Source organism: Canis lupus, chromosome 30, assembly GCF_003254725.2.
Source record: "Canis lupus dingo isolate Sandy chromosome 30, ASM325472v2, whole genome shotgun sequence".
NCBI lineage: Eukaryota > Metazoa > Chordata > Mammalia > Carnivora > Canidae > Canis > Canis lupus.
The window spans coordinates 28,816,854-28,843,453 of NC_064272.1; the positions used below are offsets into that span (position 1 = coordinate 28,816,854).

At 40.7% G+C, this 26,600-nt stretch overlaps 1 protein-coding gene across 3 annotated transcripts in view; it reads left to right on the top strand.

Annotated features, from left to right (window-relative positions):
* The first annotated feature begins 27 nt into the window (after window positions 1–27).
* Window positions 28–26,600, top strand: part of SNX1 (sorting nexin 1) — a 40,392-nt gene continuing 13,819 nt past the window's right edge. The window contains exons 1-4 of one of the 3 annotated variants that reach the window (XM_035708610.2): window positions 28–181; window positions 15,375–15,483; window positions 21,610–21,737; window positions 22,653–22,719. In XM_035708610.2, the coding sequence (XP_035564503.1) occupies window positions 167–181; window positions 15,375–15,483; window positions 21,610–21,737; window positions 22,653–22,719 (319 nt within the window). In that variant the 5' untranslated portion in view covers window positions 28–166. Of the gene's footprint in view, window positions 182–553; window positions 587–1,720; window positions 1,931–15,374; window positions 15,484–21,609; window positions 21,738–22,652; window positions 22,720–26,600 lie in introns of those variants that run through there. The other 2 variants (XM_035708609.2, XM_025472548.3) reach the window with 2 other exon arrangements.

Here is a 26,600-nt window from a genome sequence, read left to right on the forward strand (position 1 = left end):
CGGGACAAGGCGGGGAGAATTCCTTTCAGCACGTGAGGTGCATTGCGTGCTGGGACGTATGGGACAGAGATGTATTCTGGGATTTGTAGTCTAGGTCGGGGAAGAGGCGATAGGTAACTGTTACCTGCCACTGTTTGCCTCATTCAGCGCCCCCGATGAGCTGAAAATGAATCCTCAAGAGGTAGGGGAAAGGAGATCTTGATTTCTTTTGCTGGAGGAGCGTGTACAAAGAGTCTACGGTTACTTCTCTGAGGGAGCCGCTTCTTACTTCCTAGTCACGCCGGAAGTGAGTTTCCGTTGCCGTGAAACGGAAGGTGTTGGGAGTCCAATGATGTTGATTAGGTGATTAGGTGCCGGGCCGGGGAGGGCTTTTTGATTTTTCCCGTTTCAGAGGAACGGAGGTCGGCACAATTCCCCAACGGCCACCTGAAGATCCTGCCATTCGCCTTCAGAGACAACTTAGAATGAAAGAGCTCTCCCTGGGCCCAGCATATCCAGTAGTGACATACTGCAAATAGATCATCATCCTAAAAAGAATGTCTTAAGTCCTCTGGTGGTCGTGGCTGTGATGAATGCCAGGAACAAGGTGGATGATGTTAGTTTTACCTACCCCTCCCTCCGAGTCTCAAACGTTTATTGGGCACTTACTTTCCCAGACGTGGTGTATTTATAGACGCCGAGAATACAAAGATAGGAGGCGGCCTCTGCCCTCCAACAGCTCATAGACCTGGGAGGGAGCCAATCCCTGAAGTTGAGTGATTTGCGATTAGAAACAAACCAGACTTTGCTACCAAATGCCATCTCTATTGAGAAGGATCATTTTGCAGAATTACCCCCATGCTAACATATCCCGTTTATCTTTATAAAGTTTTGTTTATTGTCTGGCTGATTTAGACTTTAGGCTCACCAGGTTAACAAGGGAATAGTTTACGCCCCAGGGAAATTGTGTTCAGGGTTTTAAGAATTTCCCTGCCATCTGTCCCACTCCACTCCACGGCAACTAAGAGGATATAACACCGACTTACTTGTAGCCAAATTTAGGACGCCGAGATGTCCCCTGCTCTGAGGCCTCCCTGCATCTCCAAGCGTAACTGATACCCTCTTTCACTGCGCCCAGAGCAGATTACAGCACCGAACACCGTTGCATTTGTTCATTTAACGTGTGTGTCTCCATCAAGTGCCTCGTGGGTCAGGAGCTTCTTTATTTCTGTATTTCCAACGCAAACAGTAGGTGCTTAATATATGTTTCTTGAATGAACTAATAACTAGATGTTGTCCAAAGAATAAAGTGAATGAAACTTTACCGCCGCCTTTTGGAAAGACCTCAATCAAAACCACTTACTGAATCTCAATGAGAGAGCACCGTGCGTGGCATAGGTAGGGGGCACGTAGAGGAGCTTTCAGACTCCTTATTCGAACGACATCTTAAGAAGGCTGTTGGCAAACGCTCTCCGGAACACAAAGGGCCCTAGGAATCTGAGCCGCCGCTACCTCGCTGGCTCCTCCTTTTGTGCCCCCCTCCCCGCCCCGGCCCTCGCGCAGTTGGTTAAGATCTCAACGTCACGATGCGGGGCGGGGGATTGGATGGGTAGGAGCGTTGGGCCGGCCGGCCCCGCCCCCCGCGGCCAGGCCCCGCCCCCCTAAGCCCCGCCCCGTGCGTCCCGCGGGGTTGGTCACGACCATCCCGCTCCTCGTTCCTCTGGAACGTTTTGCTCGCGGCGCTGTCTGTCTATAAAGTTGTTGTTGCGGCTTCCGCCGCGGGTGGAGGAAGATGGCGTCGGGTGGTGGTGGCTGTAGCGCTTCGGAGAGGCTCCCTCCGCCTTTCCCCGGCCTGGAGCCGGAGTCCGAAGGGGCGGCCGGGGGGTCAGAGCCCGAGGCGGGGGACAGCGACACCGAGGGGGAGGATATTTTCACCGGCGCCGCGGCGGCCGTGAGTTCGCACCCTTCGGGGCAGCCGGTGGGCGGGCGGGCGCCCCAAAAGGGAAGAGGCTAAGCGGGGGTCGAGGAAGCTGGGCAGAGTGGGCCCGCCGAGACCCTGCGATGGTAACGGTAGTCGTGGCTTGGGGCCCTTAATGAGTGCCAAGACGCTAGGGGCCTGACTTCCAGATCCCGGAGGCGGACAGCGAGGAGCGAGGAGGGGTGTGGTGGCTTCTCCACCGAGGTCCCTGACAGCGAAGAGACGTCCAGGCCCAGGCCGGCACTTGGCCCTGCCGTGTGGTGACCCTAAGGACCCACGAGGCTGTTTTGTGGTCGTTTCCCGCCGGCCTGATTTAATAGGTCAAGATAAGGGGATGGGGTGCAGACTTTTCTTTCCCTAACCTTACTGCTCCGAGGATGAAATAGTGTTATCTGGAGTGGCTCAGGACAGACCCGCCCACAAATCCTTTCATTAGCTCAGAACTTCCCGTTAATTACCAAGGGCCCATTCTGGATCTAGTTTATAGGGGCTAAATGGACTCCTCTGATCTCTAAGGAAAATCCTGACAAGTCAGTTGGAAAAAAAAAAAAAAAGGCCCTGCCAGATAAGTCACTGCATAGACAGCAAGCTTTGTCCCTTTTAAAGGGATATATTAAAGGGCCTGAGTACCTCCGTGGGATTCAGTCTCTCCATGTGAGGAGGCAATGGTGCTTCCCTTAGTAATATCCAGTTTTCTAAGAAGAGGTGTTGGGAAAAACTGATCTTTATGTGTGGAATGTGGAGATCAGTTATCAGTTCTGGAACCATTGGAGACGTTTGGGTCTGTTTTATAAGAATACTGACTCATACCACTTGGTACACTTCGTTCCAGGTTGAAAACTTCAGTGCTAGGTCTGGGAATTTATGTACTATCTTGGATAATACTTCTCTTTGTAGTAGCTATTCAGTGTATAAGTGACTAAATAAAACAGCTTTAAATTCTTTATGCAGCATGTGTCTGAAAAAGTTTGAGGCTTGCTTCATTTATGTCAGAGTTTAAGTGTCTAGGAAATCTCTTGAGTGACATCTTTAGAATTTTCCCTCTACTGTATCAGGGAACTGAATTGGTAATCCCAGCTCAAAAAGTACTTGTTGATGCTAATATAACCGCTTAAACTGTCTAATGAAGTCTCTGTCATTCTAAGAAATAACTCTTGCTGCAAATTTAGTTTTTCCATATCATTTACAACAAATTCTTGGTCTTTTCCTTTGGTAATTCTCCCATAAGCCATGGAGAGAGGAGGTACTGTTAATAACTACCGAGGTGGTAGATATTTCAGACCAAATATCTGAAAACAGAAACTCTGACATTGAAAGTGACTGGTCAAGTAAGCAAATGATGATTTATTTTCCAAAAAGGGCCCTGAAAGGGTGAGGAGTTGTTTTCTAAAAGAAGTTGAAGAGGCTGTGACTTGACTGATCCTAGATTATTTACAAAGGCATCAATACTTTTCTCTTACAAGACTGTGTGAAAGTACTTTGCCTCATTTCCAACCAAAGAGAGGAGGAAGCAGTCAGGATGAGCTTGTTCTACCACAGAAAGCATAATGATTTTGAGTTAGATTTTGATCCAGGAAAATTGAGTTGCTGCCAAAATTAAAATGCCACCTGTAAGCCATTTCTTGAGCTGCCTGTTTTGATGTTAATCTTCAGGAAGACAAGACTCCAAGATTTTTCACTAGTTACACTGTGAGTTTCTTGTTAAAAAGCCATTAAATAAAAAAAATAAAAATAAAAAAGCCATTAAATACATTACATCCCCATAAACGTTTTAGTTGTGAGTCAACGTGAGAAGATAGGGGATTGCAGTGCTTCTCTATCTTAAGGAATAACATTGAAGAATAAAACAAAAGTGGGCTTTGAAGGCTGAGTTAAATCCATCCAGGTTCTGTTACTTGGGCAAGGTACTTAATTATTCTTTTTTTTTTTTAATTTTTTTTTGGTACTTAATTATTCTGTATGATTTCCTCATCTGTAAAATGTGAATAAAAATAGAATTTACACCTACCATTATTGTGCTCATTAAATTCGAGTATCTGTGAAATACTTGTGAAACAAGTGTTGTAAACTGTAATCACTCTAAGAATCAAAAAAAAAAAAAACTGAGAGAATCTAATAATGGGCCAGAAAAGTTATATTTGTTAACTCTAGAAATGGATAATATATCCAAATCAAGCTAGTGATAAGATTGATTTGATTAATTGAAAATCATCAAAGTAGGCACTTAATGACTTCAGTAGCATCTTATTGAACCTTCATATTGTGTTTTGTTGGGGGTTGGAGACGGAGGGGTATTAAAAATTGGGAAGCTGAGGCCTGTAAAATTTAAAATAATTTATGGTATGCATGTAATTTCCTGGACATTGATGTAACAGCTGCTGTTCTTAATCATCCCATCTGTTCTCTTTTAGGGCCCAAGAGGCTTTGTTAATAATAAAAAGTCTGATTTATAATTTTAAAAAAGCAATCCATAATAAACATTTCAGAATCAAGTACATGAATGGGATAAATGGGAGTTAAAAGTTATTAAAACAAATCTGAAAGCATTGCCTTAAGATTGAAAACCAGCTGAGAAATATCTTAAGATGATTCTCAAGATACTTAAGACCTTATCTTCTTTCTGCTTCTTACTTTGTGGGCCTATATATAAAAAAGTCTAAAATTCTAAATGTATTATCTGAATCTTTGATTGGACCTAAATCTAGATATATATCTTTTTAGTTAAAACTCTCTTAATTCTGGGATAGGATTCATTTTTCCCCTTAATAAAATGAGAGAGCCATTTTTTTGGTCCTCCTAAAACTTAAAATTATGTTAAAAAGGCTTTCTTTTTAGCAGTATGCACACATATTTTTGCATCTCATTTGACTTCAGTGGTCTTACTTGCATATTTCTAAAACTGAATAGTAGAGTTGAAGCAAGTTCTTTATTTGCCTTCCCAGGAATTCTTATATGCCCATCTCTTTTTAGCAGTATGCCAGGACCACAATTAGATATGCCCTCTAAATGAAAGAGAACTGCAGATGCTACAAGGAAGGAGGAAAACATAGATAAATGATAACCTCACTTCAGATTTTGGCCAATTCTGGTAACTACTACTTCCAGTAATCTGTCAGACCAATTAGAATTGTTTCTCATTGCTCTTAATCTTGAATTGAAACTGTAGTAATTACAGAAATGGCTAGAAAAAATAAAATAGGGGGGCACCTAGGTAGCACAGTTGGTTAAGTGTCCAACTCTTGATCTCAAGGTTGTAAGTTCAGGCCCCATTTCGGGTTCCATACCTAGCCTGGAGATGACTTAAATTTTTAAAAAAATAAATAAGTAATAAAATAGGGTAAAGAAGAAATAGGAGACTTGAAAAGTCATAGATTGAAAAATTAGTTCTTGATTAATCAAGTCTTATTTACATATCATCACTGGTGTTTAAGACAAAAGAATAGTAAACTTTTATTGGTATTCCGAAGTCATGGATATCAAGTGGCTTCTGATTGACAGTGATCTATAAACTATATAGTTTAACTATATAAACTATAAACAGGGAATTATATAAATGTAAGTTATGTTTAACATTTAGACAGGAAAGGACATGTTATTTTTAGACTACAGCCTACATCCTGATCAATATAACATGTATCCTGAGGAAGAATAAATCAGGGTTTTTTTTTTATTGTGGTATAAAACATGTAAGAAAATTTACCATCATTAACCTTTTTAATTGTACTGTTCAGTAGTGTTAAGTATACTCACATTTTTTTTTTAAGATTTTATTTATTTATTCATAGAAACAGAGAGAAAGGCAGAGACACAGGCAGTGGGAGAAGCAGGCACCACACAGAGAGCCCGACGTGGGACTCGATCCCGGGTCTCCAGGATCACGCCCCGGGCTGCGGGCGGCGCTAAACCGCTGCGCCACCGTGGCTGCCCAGTATACTCACATTTTTATGCAACAGATCTCCAGAACTTTTTCATCTTGCAATTCTGAAACTCAATACCCAATAAATAACAGCCCCCTTTTTTCCCCTCCCCCAAATTCCTGGTTCATTCTGCTTCCTGTTTCTGCGAATTTAACTGCTTTAGATGACCTCATATAAGTGGGATCATGCAGTATTTGTCCTTTTGTATCTGGCACAATGTCCTCAAAGTTCCTCCATGTTCTAGTATTCATCAGAATTTCCTTCCCTTTTAGAGCTGCATAATATTTCATTGTATGTATATACCATATTTTGTTTATCCATTCATTCCTCAGTGGACGTTTGGGTTGCTTCTACCTCTTGGCTCTTATGAATAGTGCTGCCATGAACACAGGTGTGTAAATATCTTTTCAAGACCCTTCTTTCAGTTCTTTTAGATATATACTCAGAAGTGGGATTGCTGGATCATGTTATCGTTCTATTTTTAATTTTTTGAGGAATCTCCCTACTGTTTTTTTGCAATATTTTACAGTCCTAAGACCAGTTTATTTCCTCTGTGTGTTTATAGGATAACTTCTTTAGATCTATACAGAATTTGGTAATTTTATTGAAAGCCTTCAGGAGATTGATAGTTTAGCTAGCTAATGTTTTAGTCCTGTACTGCAAATGCATGGTGGCTGTTCCCAAAGATACAGCATGTCCTCAGTAAGATTTTTGATAACATCCCTTCTCTATCCTTAATCAGACTTACAAAAGTTTATCTATGTAACTATTTTTAAATTATTTACTGCTTAGTTTTTTTAGTTAATGATATATAGGTATACATGTTCCTTTAGTGTGTGGTATTTTCTATAGGCACTTGTCTCAAGGACTTGTTTTTGGAGCTAATGTCACATCAGGTGGTCTGATCTGATCTTACAAGATTAGTAGTTTGGCACCTGAGTGGCTCGGTCAGTTAAGTGTCTTTGGCTCAGGTCATAATCTCAGGGTCCTAGGATCAAGCCCTGCTTTGTGTTGGGCTCCCTGCTCAGCAGGGAGTCTGCTTTACCTTCTCCCTCAGTTCTCCTCATGTGTGCACTCTCTCTCAAACAAATAAAATCTTAAAAAAAAAAAAAGACCAGTAGTTGAAATTCCACATTTTTCACACAGGTCTGATACATATGTTCTTGAAAAAGCAACTGGTGTTATACTCCAGGATTGATTTTAATGCTCAGTTCAGATTGTAAACAAGTTTGATTTCTAATAAGTGTAGATTTTCCTGAAGTTATATAATCATTAATTTCTCGATCATAGAATTATACTAGCACATAACCTAGCTTTTAAGGTTAGGCGGGAATTGCTAACAAATGTAGTTATAAAGCACTTTTGGAGGTAGAGGCATGAGAGAAGACTTTTAAAGATGATTAATAAGAATTCAGCTTAAAATTTTATTTAATATTAGAGTTTGGGGCTAATGGTCAAAGCAATAAAGGTTGCAGTCAGACTTCTGGTTTCCGTAGGAGTTGCTACTCTTTGCTTATTCAGGTGTTAGGGTAGTTCTGATGACTTGATCATTTGTGATTTGCTTGCTTGGGAGGGAGAGGAAAAAGAACACTCCAGTTTCTCTCTTGGTCCTCAAAGCTTCTCAGCACTCTTGAGTAACTGTTGGCATAAATAAATCATGAGTAGTTGATAGTTACTAGAGCAAGTAGCCAGCCATAAGTATCTCATCTCCAGGAAAAGCCTGTTGCACAACTTTTTTTCTGGCTTCTCTTGCTTAGTCAAATGGACAGCTGGGGCTTCTTTCTGCTTTCAGAGCAGATTTAAACTGGGTTTGCTTTTTCAAAAATAGAAATTAATGAACTAAAAAAAAAAAGAAATTAATGAACTCATTAGAACTCTGATCCTTTTGCAGTTTTCTGGGCCCTTCTAAATTTTATTAGTTTGAAACCATAAAGATTAGGGAAATTACACCAGAGAATTCAGTATATTGTAGCTAAATTTTGGTAAACCATGGTATGCCCTTTAACTTTAAGGTCTCTCATTTTCCCCACCCTTCCAACTTCCTCTTTTCTAGTTTCATTAGGCTTAGAGGGACTAGCTCAGAGGTTCTTTACCTTTTTTGTGTCACAGACTAATCCATTAGCAGTCCAGTGAACCCTATGGATCCATTCTCAAGAATATTTTTATGTGTATGAAATAAGATTACAAAGGAAACCAATTACACAGAAATGCAGTTAAAAAAACATTAAAACAATTTTATGTTTGTAATGTACTTTTTAATGCTTTACATAGTAAGATCTAGGGATAGATATGACTACCATAATTTTTTTTTAAATAGAGATAAGCATCAATGATATTTTGATAACTAACAATTATAATGTCAAATAAAAATATCTTATTTCTATTAGTTATAGTCTCAAGTACTGCTATGACTGTTGTGGTTTGTTGCCTATCTTTGTAATTGAAGAAAATGCTAAATTTCAGTTAGAGATTAGTGAAAATGAAATCTTAATTTTATTACCATCTAAGTTCCTAGACACCCTGAATTCTGTGGCTCATGGTTCCCACGATAAGAACTCCTACTTCAACTTAAGTTGTGAAGGGGGTTAAAATTGGGAAGTCATTTGGGTTAGTTGAATATTTAACCAATTCATAGAGTAAGTTGCACCCTGTTCCCAAATCCAGTGGACACTAAATTCCATTCTCCCAAGCACAGAAGCTTTTAGTCCATCTGTGCCATTTTTGAAACGTGGTATGGGAGAGGAGTCACTATCTGTGGTAAGTAAAATAATTGCCCCTCCCTAAGATGTCCACATCCTAACCCCAGAGGCTGTGAATGTATTAGGTTACAAAGCAAAGGGGGATTAAGATTGAAGATGGAATTAAGGTTGGTAATCAGCTGACTTTAAGGTAGAGAAATTAGCCTGGGTTATCTGAGTGAGCCCAGTGTAATCACAAGGATCCTTTAAAAATGTAAGAGTGTCAGAGAGTGACTGTGGAAGATGAGATCCACAGAAGAAAGGCGCAGAGTGTTGGATGTTGTTGGCTTTGAAGATGGAGGAAGTAGGCCATGAGCTAAGAAATGTGGATCACTTTTCAAAGCAAAGATCAAAGATCAAAGCAACAGATTCTTCCCTGGAACCGCCACAAAGGAACATAACCATGGTGACACCTTGATTTTAGCCCACTGAGACCTATATTAACTTAAACAGAACTATAATAAATTTGCATTGTTAATCTGTTAAATTTGTGATGATTTTGTGTTGCAGTAGCAATAGAAAATGAATACACAATCCCACTTACCTTATTTTTCTGTGGAAGTAAAAGTGGCAAATAAAGCAGTATTTCATGCCAAGGTCTTCCACGGTGATTTTTAAAGACTTTGTGACTGCCCTGTTATCCAGGTATAACTTCTGGGCGTGACTTTTTCCTAATTGTGTTTGCCTTGTTACATTAGTATGATCACACAGTTCTGTAGCTGTCTTGCCATACTAAATTATATTAATTTTTCGCCAGAAGGTTAGTACTCTAGTTCTTCAGAAGTACAGTTTTACCTTAGCTTTTAATTTGGATTCATCCTGTAAATGCAGTTGAGAATTTAACAGTACTACCCTTTTGAGGTCCCTTGAATAATGCAAGGATTCTGCAGAGAGCACAGAGCAATTGAGCAACATAAGGAAGAATCACAGCTCAGTAACTTAAAGGGAAGTTATGCAGAATCACAATAGTACTTTTCAGGACTGAATGGATATGCAGCTATGAGGCGCAGCAAACTCAGGCCTTTCCCTGAGCTAAGAACATTGTGTTAGTGGCCTGGCCTCGAGGTTTGAGGCTGGTAATTGGTGAGGAATACCTGTTTACTCTTTACACAAATACTCTCTCACTGTAGTTCTTTCTAGTGCCTCTCTGAGAGTTAGATTAGGCTGTGCGCCTTGGAATTATAAACAGAAATACTTGAACTTTTAAATAGGCTTATCACTGGAACCACCTGCTAGAATTAATAGCCAAAAGGAGTCAGAAAGGGTAGATATCCTAACCTAGGATTCTGTCACTGAGGAAAGCATGCCTCCTTTATTTCAGAGGAGGGGGCAGGGGAAGGTGGAGGGACAGGGGAAGTAGGCAGGGTGTTGTTTTGCTTTACTAACTATATCACAAACATACTGTTTTCATCATAGAAAATATTTTTATCTGTTGCCTAGAAATTTAGCTCCATTTAAATAGATGGATAGTTTGTGATTTGCGGACAATTCAGAGATTTTAAAAATATGAATTATAAGCAAATGTTATTTTTAGTATTTTGCAATTCAGTGTAATCAGTATGCCTCTTCACTTCTTCCCCCAAAATGAGTCCTCCCTGAAATTTTATTTTTTTAAGATTTTATTTGTTTGTTTGTTTGTTTGTTTATGAGAAAGAGTCAGCAAGCGAGCATGCACATGCATGTGCGCAGGAGCAGGGGGAGGAACAGAGGCAAAGGCAGATGCAGACTCCCTGCCTGCTGAGCAGAGAGCACGAAGCAGGGCTCAATCTTGGGACTCTGAGATCATGATCTGAGCTGAAGACAGATGCTTAACCAACTGAGCCACCCAGGCACCTCTGAAATTTTAACTGTTGATTCAAAATTAGCTTTTTCTTTATTATTTACTTTTTAAAGTAGGCTCCACCCTTAGCATGGAACCCATGGTGGGGCTTGAAATCATAGCCCTAAGACCCAAGGTGAGATCAAGAGTCAGATGCTTAACCAGCAGAGCTGCCCAGATGCCCCAAAATAGCTTTTTTGTCGTTGTTGTTAGTTGTTTATCAATCAAGAGAAACTATTCCGTTACCCAGTATTCGTGTTTCATAGTTAAGGAACACAGGTCAGTGACAAACTTCAGTGGAACTCAGCCCAAAGAAATTCTTTCTATTCCAGAATCACCTTGTACTCTTGAGGATACCAGCCTTCTTCATCTCCTCAAAATCTTTCATGGAATCATAATTCCTGTAGAAGAAGGCATATGCCTTCTTCCTGGTTCAGCTACAGCAAACGTATAGAAAGCTGCAACCCCCATGGATACAGCAAACATTCCAACAATATGAAATTGCAGACGCTTGGCCCAGAAGGCCTCGCATCTGAGGTTTCATCAAAGCACTTGAAGTCCTGGTAGTTATTCTCCTCAACACCAGCCTCAAACCCAACATCCTTCCTAACAGAAATGGACCCAAAATTGGCTTTTTAATATAAATTAATAAGACTGATTAAAAATTAGATTATTAAACTTGGCCCAATCATTTGAAATGTGTTATAATGCCCAGGTATTTATTTTGATGACTCTAGTCTCATGGAAGACTTATTTTCTATTAACAGTTCTGTCTTGGGATGCCTGGGTAGCTCAGTGGTTGAGCGTCTGCCTTTTGCTCAGGTCGTGATCCCAGGGTCCTGGGATCGAGTCTCACCTGGGCTCCCTGTGGGGAGCCTGCTTCTCCCTCTGCCTGTGTCTCTGCCCCTCTCTCTGTGTGTCTCATGAATAAATAAAATCTTAAAAAAAAAAAAAAACAGTTCTGTGTGAATGTAGGATACTTTGTCCATTTCTCATACTTAAAAATAGTTCTCAGCTTTTATGGAATCTGATTTTAAGTAAAACTTGAGAATATAGGGATCCCTGGGTGGCGCAGTGGTTTGGCGCCTGCCTTTGGCCCAGGGCGCGATCCTGGAGACCCGGGATCGAATCCCACATTGGGCTCCCGGTGCATGGAGCCTGCTTCTCCCTCTGCCTATGTCTCTGCCTCTCTCTCTGTCTCTCTCTCTCTCTCTCTCTCTCTGACTATCATAAATAAATAAATAAAAAATTAAAAAAATAAAAAAAACTTGAGAATATTATGCCTCAAAGACCAGTTTTGTGTTGGGTACTCCCCAGCCTAAAGAAGTAAGCTTAGCTTGTCCAGTGCAATTATTCAACTGAAAATAAATTTGGTAATGCCCAAAATAAAACAGACATGAAAAGAGATAAAGTAAGGGAGGAGTACTATACAATATGCCTGGGAGAGGGTTATATAAGAAACTTAGGTATACTTATGTAAGAAAAGTGTACATCTGAGTGCTGACTCAGCATAGAAAATGAGCAAAGGACATCTAGACAAGTCACAGGGGCTCAAATGGCCAGTAAACATGCGGAAACAAGACTTTTCACCAGTCAACCTGGCAAAGATTTTTTAAAAGAAAAAAAAAAAGAGAGACTTCGGGGTACCTGGCTTGCTCAGTCAGTAGAGCATGTGATTCTCAATCATAGGGTTGTAAATTCAAGCCCCATATTGGGTGTAGAGATTACTTTAAAATCTTGGAGATGGGCAGCCCAAGTGGCTCAGCGGTTTAGCGCCGCTTTTGGCCCAGGGCCTGATCCTGGAGACCTGGGATCGAGTCCCATCTGGGGCTCCCTGCATGGAGCCTGCTTCTCCCTCTGCCTGTGTCTCTGCCTCTCTCTGTGTGTATCTCTCAAGAATTAATAAATAAATAAAATATAAAATCTTGGAGATAAAAAGACTGTTTAGTGTTGCTGTGGGTGCAACACTCTTAGGCATTAGGGGTGGAATGTATAAATTGATGGTCTTTCTGGAAGTCAGCAGAGGCTCTGAAAAATTTATGTCCAATAATTCTACTTAGGAATCTATCCCAAGAGTGCCTGGGTGGCTGTGAGTTAAGAATCTGCCTTTGAAAAAAAAAAATAATAAAATAAAAAAAAAAAAAAAAAAAAAAAAAAAAAAGAATCTGCCTTTGGCTCAGGTCATCATCCCAAGGTCCTGGGATTGTGTCCCGCATCAGGCTCTCTGCTGAGCAGGAGGTCAGCTTCTCCCTGTCCCTCTCCCTCCTGCTCGTGTTCATGTTCTCTCAAATAAATAAAATCTTTAAAAAAAATATCCCAAAGAAATATTCAGATGTGGACTTATATATAGGGATGAACATCATAGCATTATTTGTGCTAATAAAAACCTGGGAACTGAAAGTGTGATTTTTGTCCAACTCTTGATGACATGAAAAAAAGATTCAGATGGTGGAGGTGGTGGGGAACAGACTACAAAGCTTATATACATAGCAGATTAATTTTATAAAAGAACTACAGAGGAGAGAAAAGAGGAAGAATAAATATAGTAACCAGTCTATCTTCAGCTTTCTATGAACACAGCCATGAATACTTTGATTTGGGGGATGAAATCCCAGAGTATATCTGAGGTGCAGTTTTTTGTTCTCACAGGTAGTTATTCCCTAGCATACCGAGGGAGCATATGTCTTTGTTTTCATCACAGTTCTAGTCTAGGGAATAATCTAGAAAAGATTAAAACCCAAGACACATTAAGGATATATATGTATATAATTCATGGTTTGGGCTTGAAGAGAGTCTGGTAGAGAAAGAGAGACAGGTGGCTATTCTCTAGTAGTCTTTGGAGTGTCTTGTCCATCTCAGTCTGTCTCTTCTGATTATTATAAGAAAAGGCAAGCTGCTGTTATCTGTAGTCTTTAAACTTCCAAGTTTAGGGACTCCTGGGTAGCTCAGTGATTGAACGTCTGCCTTCTGCTCAGGGTGTGATGCTGGAGTCCTGGGATTGAGTCCCGCATCAGACTCCCTGCATGGAGCCTGCATCTCCTCCCTCTGCCTCTCTCTCATGAATAAATAAATAAAATCTTAAAAAATAAATAAACTTCCAAGTTTAGATGATGAATCAGAAATGGAAAGCTGGCTGTATTCATCTCTGTATCACAAGAATGGGTTCTTCCAGCGGTTTTTTTCTTTTTAATGGCTAAATTCTAACGTGTGCTTTTCCTGTTGCTTTAGTCTCCGTGGGCTACTCTTAAATTACATTTAATTATATATATGATATATACAATATGTTATTATATAATTTTATTATATAATATATACTTTTATATAACATACTTTTATATATTATAATATTACATTTAATTTCCATATAGTTATAATAAAATATAAATATATTATGAAATAATTGTATTAGAAAATACAAATTTTTTATATATATATATCTTTATGTATTTTTTTTAATGGCTAAATTCTAATGTGTGCCTTTCCTGTTGCTTTAGTCTCCCTGGTGGGCTACTAGTAAATTACATATAATTATATATATAATATATATATATATATATATATATTACTATGATTACTATGATTTTATTATATAATACAATTTCATTTATATATATAAAATCATATTTTAGAATTATATTTCATTTTATATATATATATATATCTCCTTATGTCTTGAGTTTTAATCTCTCCTAGATCTCCATTTAGAAATGACTGGTATCAGTGAGAATGAATTAAATCAAACCACTTTTGGTGAGGTCCCCATACTGTCCAAGAGCACAAGAGTAAAGAAATGTGTATGTAGGAAGGTAGTTGGCAACGTATGAGGCAAAAGGGAGCTGTGGATTTTGCCTTATTATTTATTTGTTGTCTTTTTCTCTGCAGTAATTTTGTTGTTGTTGTTGAAGATTGGGTAGGAATTTCTTTCCCTTAGGTTGGCCCCAGTACTGGGATGAAGCTGTTTGCATGGCAAATTCAGAATACCTAATATATCATTTGTCATTTTACTTTGTTAGGTTGGGTCAGAAAAGGCCTGTTTCTAAGGAACAAACTCCCTCAGATTTGTTAAGGAAATGTTTCATAAAAGATTCCTTAAGTCAGGTCTTTTAACTGATTTGGCCTTGGGGTCTGATTTCAAAAACCCTGCAATACCACACCATGGCTTTTGAAGCCAGATTCCCAGCATTCTGTTCATGTTCTGCACAATCCAGCTTTGTTCACTCTGGTACCGGTCTGGGCCCCACCCAACCCTTGTTTGTGAGTGATCACTGAGCTTTTTGATAAAAGCCATCAACTGACTTTATTTTTACCATGTGCCCACTAGGCGAAGCATGACTGGTTTTTATTTTGCTAGCCTGGCATGGGTGTGGTTGAAAATTGTGTCTGGGAAGTTAGGGATAGAAATATAACTTATATTTATGAAGAGCATTAGATAGAAATTGTTATACCTTCCTTTGCCTGTCAGGGGGTCAGTAATATCTACACAGCTGGGTTTCTGTGAACAGTTTAGCCAAGGCCACACAGTAAGCCAGGATCAGAGCTTGAATTCTGCACTCCAGTGTGGTGTCCTAGTCACTGGAATGTGCCCCTTCAGCATGTGAAAGAATAAAGGTCATCAAGTGAGAAGGAGAAATGCATATGGACAGGTTCTTTTGAAAATTATCTGTGTGTACACATGTCAATATCATGTGCTTTGGGGTTAGGGCATTTCATCAAGGTTATGGTGTTAGAAATTAACTCCGAAATGTGTGAGTTTATTTTAGCTCTGTGATTACTTGTGCAGCACTTACATCACTAATGTTGATTTGCTGCTTATTGAACTGGCTGAATCGTGAGCCTGTCTTCCACTAAACACCTATGGATGCAACTGAGGGATGCATTAAAAGTCAGTTTCTAGGTTTGTTTTTAATAGTACTGTTTTATTCAGAATATCTCTTCGTTTTCAGAGTAAGCCCCAGTCTCCAAAGAGAATTGCTTCCCTTCCTATCAACAATGGCTCCAAAGAAAATGGGATCCACGAGGAACAAGACCAAGAGCCCCAGGATCTCTTTGCAGGCAAGTATGGACTCAAAACATACTAGGAGTCTTCTCAGTCGCTGAGTTAAACACACAAGATGTATACTGGAAACATAACTCAGGACTCCTGCGTGGCTCAGTGGTTAAGCGCCTCCCTTCGGCCCAGGGTGTGATCCTGGAGTCCTGGGATCGAGTCCCACATCGGGTTCCCTGCATGGAGCCTACTTCTCCCTCTGCCTGTGTCTCTGCCTCTCTCTGTGTCTCTCATGAATAAATAAATAAAATCTTAAAAAAAAAAAAAAAGGAAACACAACTCTATGTAAGGATATGCTTGTGGAGGATTCCAAATCATGTAGAATGTAGCCCCTGCTGTCAAGATTCTGACAAGTTTAGGGAGTAAAACCTAAACATACAGATAGTTAGGCTACTACTAAGCAATGTAATTGTGGCAGGAAGAATGCTATAAATACTAAGTGTCTGATCTTCGTTTGAGATCAGACTAAAGTAGTATTTTTAGACTTATGACCAAGATACATAGTAAGAATTACATTTTGTGTCATAATCCAAAATGTATACGTACTTATAAAGCTGACATAAAAATTTTATTAGGTGACTTGCCTTTGCTACTTTCAGTAAAATCTGAAATATCCTGTTGTTTCTCCTTTCTTTTTTTTTTTTTTATTTTATTTATTTATTCATGAGAGAGAGAGAGAAGCAGAGACACAGGCAGAGACACAGGCAGAGGGAGAAGCAGGCTCCATGCAGGAAGCCCGACATAGGACTCGATCCCGGGTCTCCAGGATCACGCCCTGGGCCAAAAGTGGCGCTAAACCACTGAGCCACCCGGGCTGCCCTCTCCTTTCTTTTTTTAATGCTATTTGCAACCCATTGAATTGATTTCACAGTTTACCAATGAGCCGCATCCTGCAATTTGAAAAACACTAATATGGAATAAGGTTTCTTTTTTTTTTTTTTTTTTTTTTTTTTGGAATAAGGTTTCTTAACCTTGGCACGATTAACATTTTGGGCCCAATAATTTTTTGTTGAGAGAGGCTCCGTGTTCCCAACAGAGGGTGATTCCTCTCCCCCCGACCCCTGGAAGACACTTGGCAATGGTGAGAGATATTTTTGGTTGTCCCATCTGAGAGGGCTATTGGCATCTGGTGGATAGAGGCTATAAATGCTGCTAAACACCCTACAGTGGACAAGACAGCCCGCCCAAAAAAGAATTATCTGGCTAGGGACTGACGCCTGGGTGGCTCAGTGGTTGAGCATCTGCCTTAGGCTCAGGGCGTGATCCTGAGTCTGGGGATCGAGTCCCACATCAGGCTCCTTGCAAGGAGCCTGCTTCTCCCTCTGCCTGTGTCTCTGCCTCTTTCTCTGTGTCTCTCACAAATAAAATCTTAAAAAAAAAAAAAAAAAAAATTACCCAGCTCAAAATGTCAGTAGTGCCCATACTGAGTAATTGATCTAGAATATCCTTGGAAGACTTCCTGGAAGAACGATTTATGTAGGAGAAAAGGAAAAGGATACAAATGGTTGGGCAGAGAATATAAAAGTACATTTGAAGGCCAGTAAAATAAACTTGGTGGGCCACAGCAGGGAGTTCGTAGAAAAGCCATGGAAGATAAGGCTTTAAATGTAGTTTAGGAGGATTTTAGACATCAGTAATAATTAGTTTGAATTTTATCCTACTGTCAGTTAAGAGCCATTGGCAGTTTTGAATAAAAAAAACTGATTTTTTTTTTGTTGTTTTGTTTTTTTTAAGATTTTATTTATTTATTCATGAGAGACAAAGAGAGAGAGAGGCAGAGACACAGGCAGAGGGAGATGCAGGCTCCATGCACGGAGCCCAACATGGGACTCGATCCCAGGTCTCCAGGATCAGGCCCTGGGCTGAAGGCAGTGCTAAACCGCTGCGCCATCCATGCTGCCCAAGAAAGTGATATGGATAATGTTTTAAGAAGACTGATCTAGGGATCCCTGGGTGGCGCAGCGGTTTGGCGCCTGCCTTTGGCCCAGGGCGCGATCCTGGAGACCCGGGATCGAATCCCACATCAGGCTCCCAGTACATGGAGCCTGCTTCTCCCTCTGCCTGTGTCTCTGCCTCTCTCTCTCTCACTGTGTGCTTATCATAAATAAAATAATAAAATAAAATAAAAAAAAAAGAAGACTGATCTAGTGGGATTATATAAAATGTATTGCAGTAGAGAAAAACTGGATACTTCAGAAAGCAATCACAAATTTGTTCAAGAATGAAATGGCAGGGCAGCCTGGGTGGCTCAGCGGTTTAGCACCACCTTCAGCCTAGGGTATGATCCTGGAGACCTGGGATCAAGTCCCACGTCGGGCTTCCTGCATGGAGCCTGCTTCTCCCTCTGCCTGTGTCTGTCTGTTCCTCTCTCTCTGTGTCTCTCATGAATAGATAAAGTCTTTTAAAAAAAAAAAAAGAATGAAATGGGAAAGACCAAAAATGAGATGATGTAAGTGGGAAGGGAAAAGTGAAAACTTTTCAAAAGAAAAATCAGCAAAATTTGGTGTTTATGTTTAGATATAATGGACGTCCAAAATTGAGGGTTGAAAACAGAGTCAGGGGCGCCCCCGGTGGCACAGCAGTTTAGCGCTGCCTGCAGCCAAGGGCGTGATCCTAGAGACCCAGGATCGAGTCCCAAGTTGGGCTCTCTGTATGGTGCCTGCTTCTCCCTCTGCCTGTGTCTCTGCCTCTCTCTCTCTGTCTCTGTGAATAAATAAAAAATATATTTTTAAAAAATATTTAAAAAAAAAAGAAAATAGAGTCAAAGGTTTTAAGTACAAGGGTTAAGAAGAAAATGGTACCATTGTGAGAACTACTTTCTAAAAGAAGAAACTGGGGGCACCTGGGTGGCTCAGTTGGTTGACTATCTGACTCTTGATCTCAGCTAAGGTCTTGATCTCAGAGTCCTGAGTACCATGCTGGGGGTGAGGTGTCAGGGGGCCTACTTAATAAATAAAGGGGTGCCTGGGAGGCTCAGTTGGTTAAGCATCTGCCTTTGACTCAGGTCATGATCTCCAGGTCCTGGGATTGAGCCACATATAGGGCTCCCTCCTCAGCGGGGTGTCTGCTTCTCCCTCTGCCTCAGCCCCTCCCCACCTTATGCTTGCATACTCTCTCTTAAATAAATAAATAAATAAAATCTTTAAAAGGGGGGTGGCCACTTGGGTGGCTAGTGGTTGAGTGTCTGCCTTTGGCTCAGGTTGTGATCCCGGGGTCCTGGGATTGAGTCCCACATCACGTTCCCCACAGGGAGCCTGCTTCTCCCTCTGCCTATGTCTGTGCCTCTCTCTCTGTCGCTCATGAATAAATAAATAAAATCATCAAAAAAAAAATATTTGGGGGAGGGGGGCACCTGGGTGGCTCAGTTAAGCAACTGGCTCTTGATTTCGGCTTAGGTCATTCCTGGGTTTGTGAGATCCAGCCTGGCCTTGGCCTCCGCACTCTTTTTTTCTTTTTTTTTTAAGATTTTATTTATTTATTTATTTATTCATTCATTCATTCATTCATTCATTCATGAGAGACAAAGAGAGAGAGAGAGAGAGAAGCAGAGACACAGGCAGAGGGAGAAGCAGGCTCCATGCAGGGAGCCTGATGTGGGACTCAATCCCTGGACTCCAGGATCACACCCTGAACCAAAGGCAGATGCTCAACCGCTGAGCCACCCAGGCATCCCGGCCTCCGCATTCTACACCAAGTCTGCCTGTCCCTCCCCTTCTGCTCCTCTCCCCACTTGTGCCTACAATCTCCCTCTCTCTCTCTCTCTCTCTCTGTTTCTCTCTGTCTCTCTCTCAGAGAAATAAAATCTTTTTTTTTTTTTTTTAAGATTTTGTTTTTATTTATTCATGAGAGACACAGAGAGAGGCAGAGACACAGGCAGAGGGAGAAGCAGGCTTCATGCAGGGAGCCTGATGTGGGACTTGATCCCGGGTCTCCAGGATTAGGCCTTGGGCCAAAGGCAGTGCTAAACTGCTAAGCCACCTGGGCTGCCCAATAAAATCTTGTAAAAAAAGGGAGATTCTTTCTCACTTTCCCTCTGTCTGTCCCCTCTGCTCCCCCATGTGTGCTTCCTCTCTCTCTCTCTCAAAATACTAAATCTTAAAAAGGAATACCTAAGATAAGACATTTAGTTTAGGACTTGAGTAGCTTCTCAGAATTTTTAGATATTGATTGTGGTAATTTAAATGTTCTAGTTTTATTTGCCACATAATTAGTTCCATGATGGAGCCCAAAGGCTTTTCTATCACTCTTTTCAAGTTTTGGCATCTTTGTCCCATGAATGTCAGTAGAAAATGCACAGTTCTTCAAAGGACTTTCAGTAGCACTTAATAAGCCAAAGATTTTAAATGAGAAGTACCTCCTGTTTCATTTCCAAACTCATTTATTAACTTATTATTTACTTGGGACCTGCATGGTCTGAATATCTTCAACATCTTTCTGCTGGTTACTTGCTCCAAAGAATACTACCATCCTGAGGTATTTATTATGTGTACTTTGTTTTGTTTTGTACTCCCATACCATGGTCAGATTATATTACCATCTCTCTTCTTTTCCTGATAAGAGACCAAGTTCCAAGAGTGTGGCAATCATGTTTGTACATGATTCACATTTAATGATTAGAACATTCATCTAGGACTTAGTCATGCCTTATAGTCCCCCATCTTGTTTCATTTTAGTTCCAAATGAAAGTCTAGAAAAGAAAAGAAATAGGGGCACCTGGGTGGCTTAGTTGGTTAAGCATCTGACTTCGGCTCAGGTCATGATTTTGGGGTCCTGAGATTGAGCCCCACATCTGGCTCCCTGCTCAGTGGGGAGTCTGCTTGTTCCTCTCCTTCCTCCTCTGTCCCTCCCCCCATCATCTCTCTGTCTCTCTCTCAAGTAAATAAATAAGATCTTTTAAAAAATAAGAAAGAGGGGATCCCTGGGCGGCGCAGCGGTTTAGCGCCTGCCTTTGGCCCAGGGCGCGATCCTGGAGACCCGGGATCGAATCCCACATCAGGCTCCCGGTGCATGGAGCCTGCTTCTCCCTCTGCCTGTGTCTCTGCCTCTCTCTCTCTCTCTGTGACTATCATAAATAAATTTAAAAAAATAAAATAAAATAAAATAAAAAAATAAAAATAAAAAATAAGAAAGAGAAATAGCTTCTTTGAATTCCCTAGAACTAAAATTGCATACCTACTGATTAGGCCAAACTCAAATAGATACTATGTTTTTCTTTACTAAAGAAGAAAAAAATCTTTGGTTTTAGGTTTTGAATTTCTAATGCTATTGCTCTAAGTTGAAAGTGTGTCCTTTTTATTAGTCAAAAAAAATTTGTCTAAAAATGGTGCCTTCTGCTCTTCTAAAGTCCATCTCTAGAACACTTAGAGAATGAGTTGTTTTGCTCAACTGAGATGTTCTCAGATAGACAAAGGTGGCTTTTAAGCACCATTTTTCACAACTATTCTTATTAGAAGGATTTTCAGATATTACATCTTTTTATCCCCCTTGGACAAAATGTATCAAACATAAGTTTGCAAGATGATCTAAAAACTGTTATTGTAAAGAGTTATTAAACTGCTAAAACAACATTGCCATTCTCAGGTGTAGCAAATAGTACCTTTTCCCAAGTGTTACTGTCTTTGTATATTGGGTCTATTTTTTCTAGCTTACCAGTTTTCCTTTCTTTGATGTCATTTTTTGCTGTCAATACACCCACATTTAGCTGAACTTACTCCTCTTTTCCAAAGTTATAGCAGGAATAAGTAGAGTTTATATAAGATTTTAAAGGAATATTCCTCAGAGTAAAATAAGTTGGTACGCTGACTTTGTAGTCTTTTGCTTAATATCTGGTTCTTGCCTAAATCTTAGGGAGGAGAGGGTAGCCAAGTAGCTATAGAAAGTGGGAGAGATTCTTCCATCAGGCCTGTGCTAGAGTACTTCCCTTGCTGTCTTCCCCTTTTATCCACGTAAATTCTTACTTTTTCTTGTTCTGTTTACCTGGACCAGATTTCACAACTCTTGTTCTCAGTTTGAAAATGTGTAAGTATTGAGAGTGGTTGCTATTGTTTGTGTCTCTTAGCTTATAGAACTGAAATTTAGCCATCAAAAACCCATTATTGATCTTCATTATAGAATATCAACTTTTGTTTTAGATGCCACAGTGGAGCTCTCTCTGGACAGCTCACAAAATAATCAGAAGAAGGTGCCAGCCAAAACGCTCATTTCTCTTCCTCCACAGGAAGCCACAAATTCTTCTAAGCCCCAGCCAAGCTATGAAGAGGTGAGAATTTGTGCTCTTGGTCTTGTTTCTTTTGGATTTTTAGGACTGTGCTGCCAGTCTGAAGTTCAGTTGAATATGAACCTTGAGAAAATATTTATGATTCTTGAAGAATGAAGAAGGCCTTTTTCATTAATGGACAGCGAGAATCCCATGAAGAACTCTTTCTTGGGGCACCTGGGTGGCTCGGTCAGTTAAGTACCTGCCTTCAACTTGGGTCGCAATCCCGGGGTCCGGTGATAGAGCCTTGCATTGGGCTCCCTGCTCAGTGGGGAACCTGCTTCTCCTGCTCCCTCTGCTGTTCCCCCAGCTTGTGTTCTCTGATTCTCTCTCTCTCAAATAAATCTTAAAACAAAACAGAACACCTCTTGGGTAGAATATCACCCAAAGGATGGCACGGAGGCTTTCGATGAACACTAATGATAATTAGTGTTTGAAGCTTCCATATTCAAGAGTATAGGCTTTCCTTATTGCCTCCGTAGCCCAACAGAGGCAAATCTTACAAAATCTAGTAATTATGCATTATGATCAAAATAACATTGTTGTTTTTTTAAAGATTTTATTTATTTATTCATGAGAGAGAGAGAGGCAGAGGGAGAAGCAGGCTCCTAGCAGGGAGCCTGATGTGGGACTCGATCCCGGGTCTCCAGGGTCACGCCCTGGGCTGAAGGTGGCGATAAACCACTGAGCCACCTGGGCTGCCCCAAAATAAGGTTTTAAGAGAATAGATGTAACAGACTTATAAGCAGACTTCCAAGTGTGAAAGTTGATTCCTTGGGATTTGGGAAATGGACAGAACTAAACTGATGTATAGAAGGTTATAGCTTGATGATGTTATTTTGATACATAATAATTGCAGGGTAAAATTCATAGCCTTTTTGGTGTATTAATTTTCATGGTTTGTCTTCTCTTTAAAAGCTAGAGGAAGAAGAACAGGAAGACCAATTTGATTTGACAGTTGGTATAACTGATCCTGAAAAGATAGGTAAGTATACTTGGGACTCCTTCTGATATTAGGATGTGGCCAAGGAGAGCATAGCTAGCTAATTTCTACACAGTTACCTCTAGAGCGAATTAGCTAACATGAAGTGTTTCATCATTATCTTTCCTGTAAGATTATACCCCTTGCTATGCTTCTAAGGCCAGAAATAGCAGTTACCTAGTACTTTATTAGGCTTTTCTTTGCTTTTGGGGAAAAAAAATCAGAGACATTAAATACCACTAGAATCCCCTTTTTTTTTTTTATAAATTTTTTTAAATTTTTATTTATTTATGATAGTCACACAGAGAGAGAGAGAGAGAGAGAGAGAGAGACAGGCAGAGACACAGGCAGAGGGAGAGGGAAGCAGGCTCCATGCACCGGGAGCCCGATGTGGGATTCGATCCCGGGTCTCCAGGATCACACCCTGGGCCAAAGACAGGCGCTAAACCGCTGCGCCACCCAGGGATCCCCTAGAATCCCTTTTAAAAGTTTTTTATTTCTTTTTAGAGAGAGCACACATGAGCAGGGAGGAGGTGACAGGGCAGTGGGAGAGGGAGAGGGAATCTTAAGCAGGCTCCACACCCAGCACCGAGCCCAACACGGGGCTCAGTCTCACTGAGATCATGACCTGAGCTGAAGTCAAGAGTCCGTCTCAGGAATCCTGGGTGGCTCAGCGGTTGGGTGCCTGCCTTTGGCTCAGGTCTTGATCCCGGGATTAGGGATCGAGTCCAGCATTAGGCTCCCTCTGCCTGTGTTCTCTGCCTCTCTCTCTCTCTCTGTGTCTCTCATGAGTAAATAAATAAATCTTTAAAAAAAAAAAAAAAAAAAGAAAAGTCCATTTCTTAACTGACTGACCCAACCAGGGGCCCCCCAAATTTTATTTTTAAGTAATCTCTACACCTAATGTGGTGCTTACAACCTACAACTCTGAGATCAAGAGTCACATGTTCCACTGACTGAGCCAGCCAGGCACCTCAGAATCTTTTCTTAAGAACCCAAATGTTAAAAAAAAAAAAAAAAAAAAAAAAAAGGGACCCAAATGTTGCTTTCTCCCACAGAATTGATGAGACCATTTTACTCTTTTTTTTGAAGTCATACATTCCATTTAAGTATCCTAAAAGAGGAGCATCACATTAATGTGATATAATCCAATCACATTTGAATTCCATGTGAGCCTGGGTGGCTCAGCGGTTTAGTGCCTGCCTTCGGCCCAGGGCATGATCCTGGAGTCCTGGGATAGAGTCCCATATTGCTTCTCCCTCTGCCTTTGTCTCTGCCTCTCTCTCTCTCTGTCTCTCTCTCTCTCTCTGTCTCTCATGAATAAATAAATCTTTAAAAAAAAGAAAAAAGATAAGTATCCTAAAAGACATGTACTGAATTGTTTTTCCTCCAAGAAGTTTGGAATTCTTGTTATTTATCATGCACTCTTGATAGCCTAAAGAAGTATGTAAATCTGGGATCCCTGGGTGGCGCAGCGGTTTGGCGCGCCTGCCTTTGGCCCGGGGCGCGATTCTGGAGACCCGGGATCGAATCCCACATCGGGCTCCCGGTGCATGGAGCCTTGCTTCTCCCTCTGCCTGTGTCTCTGCCTCTCTCTCTCTCTCTGTGACTATCATAAATACATAAAAAAAAAAAAAGAAGTATGTAAATCTGCATCTCTCTTTGATCGATAAAAACTAAAGGACTTAGGTTGAATTTTGGTCATATTTGGGGAACGTTAGATTTTCAGAAAGCACAGTGCTTAACTTTAGCTAGAACTTAGATTTACTGGATAGCCTTCCCATGTTCTAGGGTTGTAAAAGCTATTAATGAGTAGAGAGCAACAGGCCTCAACTTTCCTTGTTCTGTACTTACTCCCTGAGAGAAGAGACTTTACAAAGCTTTTCCTCCTAAACAGGGATGATGTTTATATGGTTAAGAGGAAAATGTAATTTCCAACCCCATATAAAGTGTAATTAGACTTTATGCCAAAATGGTTTGTTGTTGAACTGTTGAGTTTGACTTTTCCTAGACTGTTGCCCTGGTAGGATGTTTATGAGTATCTTATACAGTTTCCTCATCCAATAATAGAGGAAACTGAGGACCAGTAGGTGAAATGCAGCTTTCTTTTCAGGTCTCAGTGTGGTCCATGGTAGAGCCTGGACCAGTACTTTGGATTACATGTGCAGGATTATTTTTTGCCTCTAATATTTTAAGTATTCCATATAAGCAGATTGATTTTATTTATTTATTCATGAGAGACACAGAGAGAGAGAGAGAGAGAGGCAGAGACACAGGCAGAGGGAGAAGCAGGCTCCTAGCAGGAAGCCCGATGTGGGACTTGATCCCGGGTCTCCAGGATCAGGCCCTGGGCTGAATGCGGCGCTAAACCACTGAGCCACCAGGGCTGCCCAAGCACATTGATTTTTAAGCTAGTTATTATCTGCTTTAAATCCTTGGTAGAGTAAGAAAAATTGTAGTCAATAATATTAATTGTTTTAATATTTAAAAATCATTATATTTAAAAAAATTAATAAAAGTCATGATGCTTAATAAACCAGGAGAGGGAGAAAGTATATTAGTTTCCTAGGACTTCTATAACAAAATACTAGTAACAGGGTGGGTTAAAACAACAGGAATATATTTGCTCAGAATTCTGAGGGCCAGAATTCTGAAATCATGGTGTCAGCAAGGCCATCCTCCCTCTGAAGGCATTAGGGAAGGTTGTTCCATGCCTCCTGGCTTCTGGGAGCCTCAGGTATTCCTTGGCCTATAGATGTATCACCCCAGTCTGTGCCTTCACTGTCACATGGCATTCTCCCTAAGTTTCTTCACGTTGTCTTCTCTCTTTATGTGTCTCTCTGTGTCCACATTTTTCTTTATAAGGACACCAATCAAATTGAATTAGGGCCCACACCCTCTGACCTCATTTTCACTTTACTTCTATAAAGACCCTGTTTCCAAATAGTTTCTGAGATACTGGGGCATTAAGTCAGTCTTTCTTTCTTTCTTTCTTTCTTTCTTTCTTTCTTTCTTTCTTTCTTTCTTTTTCTTTTTCTTTTTCTTTTTCTTTTTCTTTTTCTTTTCTTTTCCTTTCTCTTTTCTTTTCTTTTCTTTTCTTTTCTTTTCTTTTCTTTTCTTTTCTTTTCTTTTCTTTTTCTTTTATTCATGAGACACACAGAGAGAGAGAGGCAGAGACATAGGCAGAGGGAGAATCAGGCTCCATGCAGGAAGCCCGACATGGGACTCGATCCCAATGCCCTGAGCCAAAGGCAGATGCCTAACCGCTGAGCCACCCAGGCATCCCCACATTAGGACTTTCAACATATCTTTTTAAGAGGACAGAATTCTACCCATGACAGTAATTTAAACATCCCGTGGATCAGATTTATTTAAACACATATTACCTTGGTGAATAGCTTTCATTCTCTGGTGCTACCGTCTAGATTCTTAGTCATGTTGATGCCAAAAAAACAGCTATTTAAAGCATATTCATATTCAAGACCTGATCTTGGGGCACCTGGCTGGCTCAGTCAGTAGTGCATGCAACTCTTGATCTCCGAGTCATGTTCATTCCTACACATATCTAAATAAGAAACCAGGGTTCCTGGATGACTCAGATGGTAGAGCATGCACCTGTTGATCTTGGGGGTCATAAGTTAGAACCCCACATTGGGTGTAGAGATTACTTAAAACCTTAAAAAAATTAATTAATTGGGACACCTGATGCTGCAGTTGGTTAAGCAGGCAGCTCTTGGTTTGGGCTCAGGTGGTGATCTCAAGATTGTGAGATCAAGCCCTGCGCCAACACAGAGTTTGCTTCAGATTCTCTCTCCCTCTGCCCACCATATGTGCACATGTGCACACACGCTTGCACGCACTCTCTCCCTCTCTAAAATAAGTAA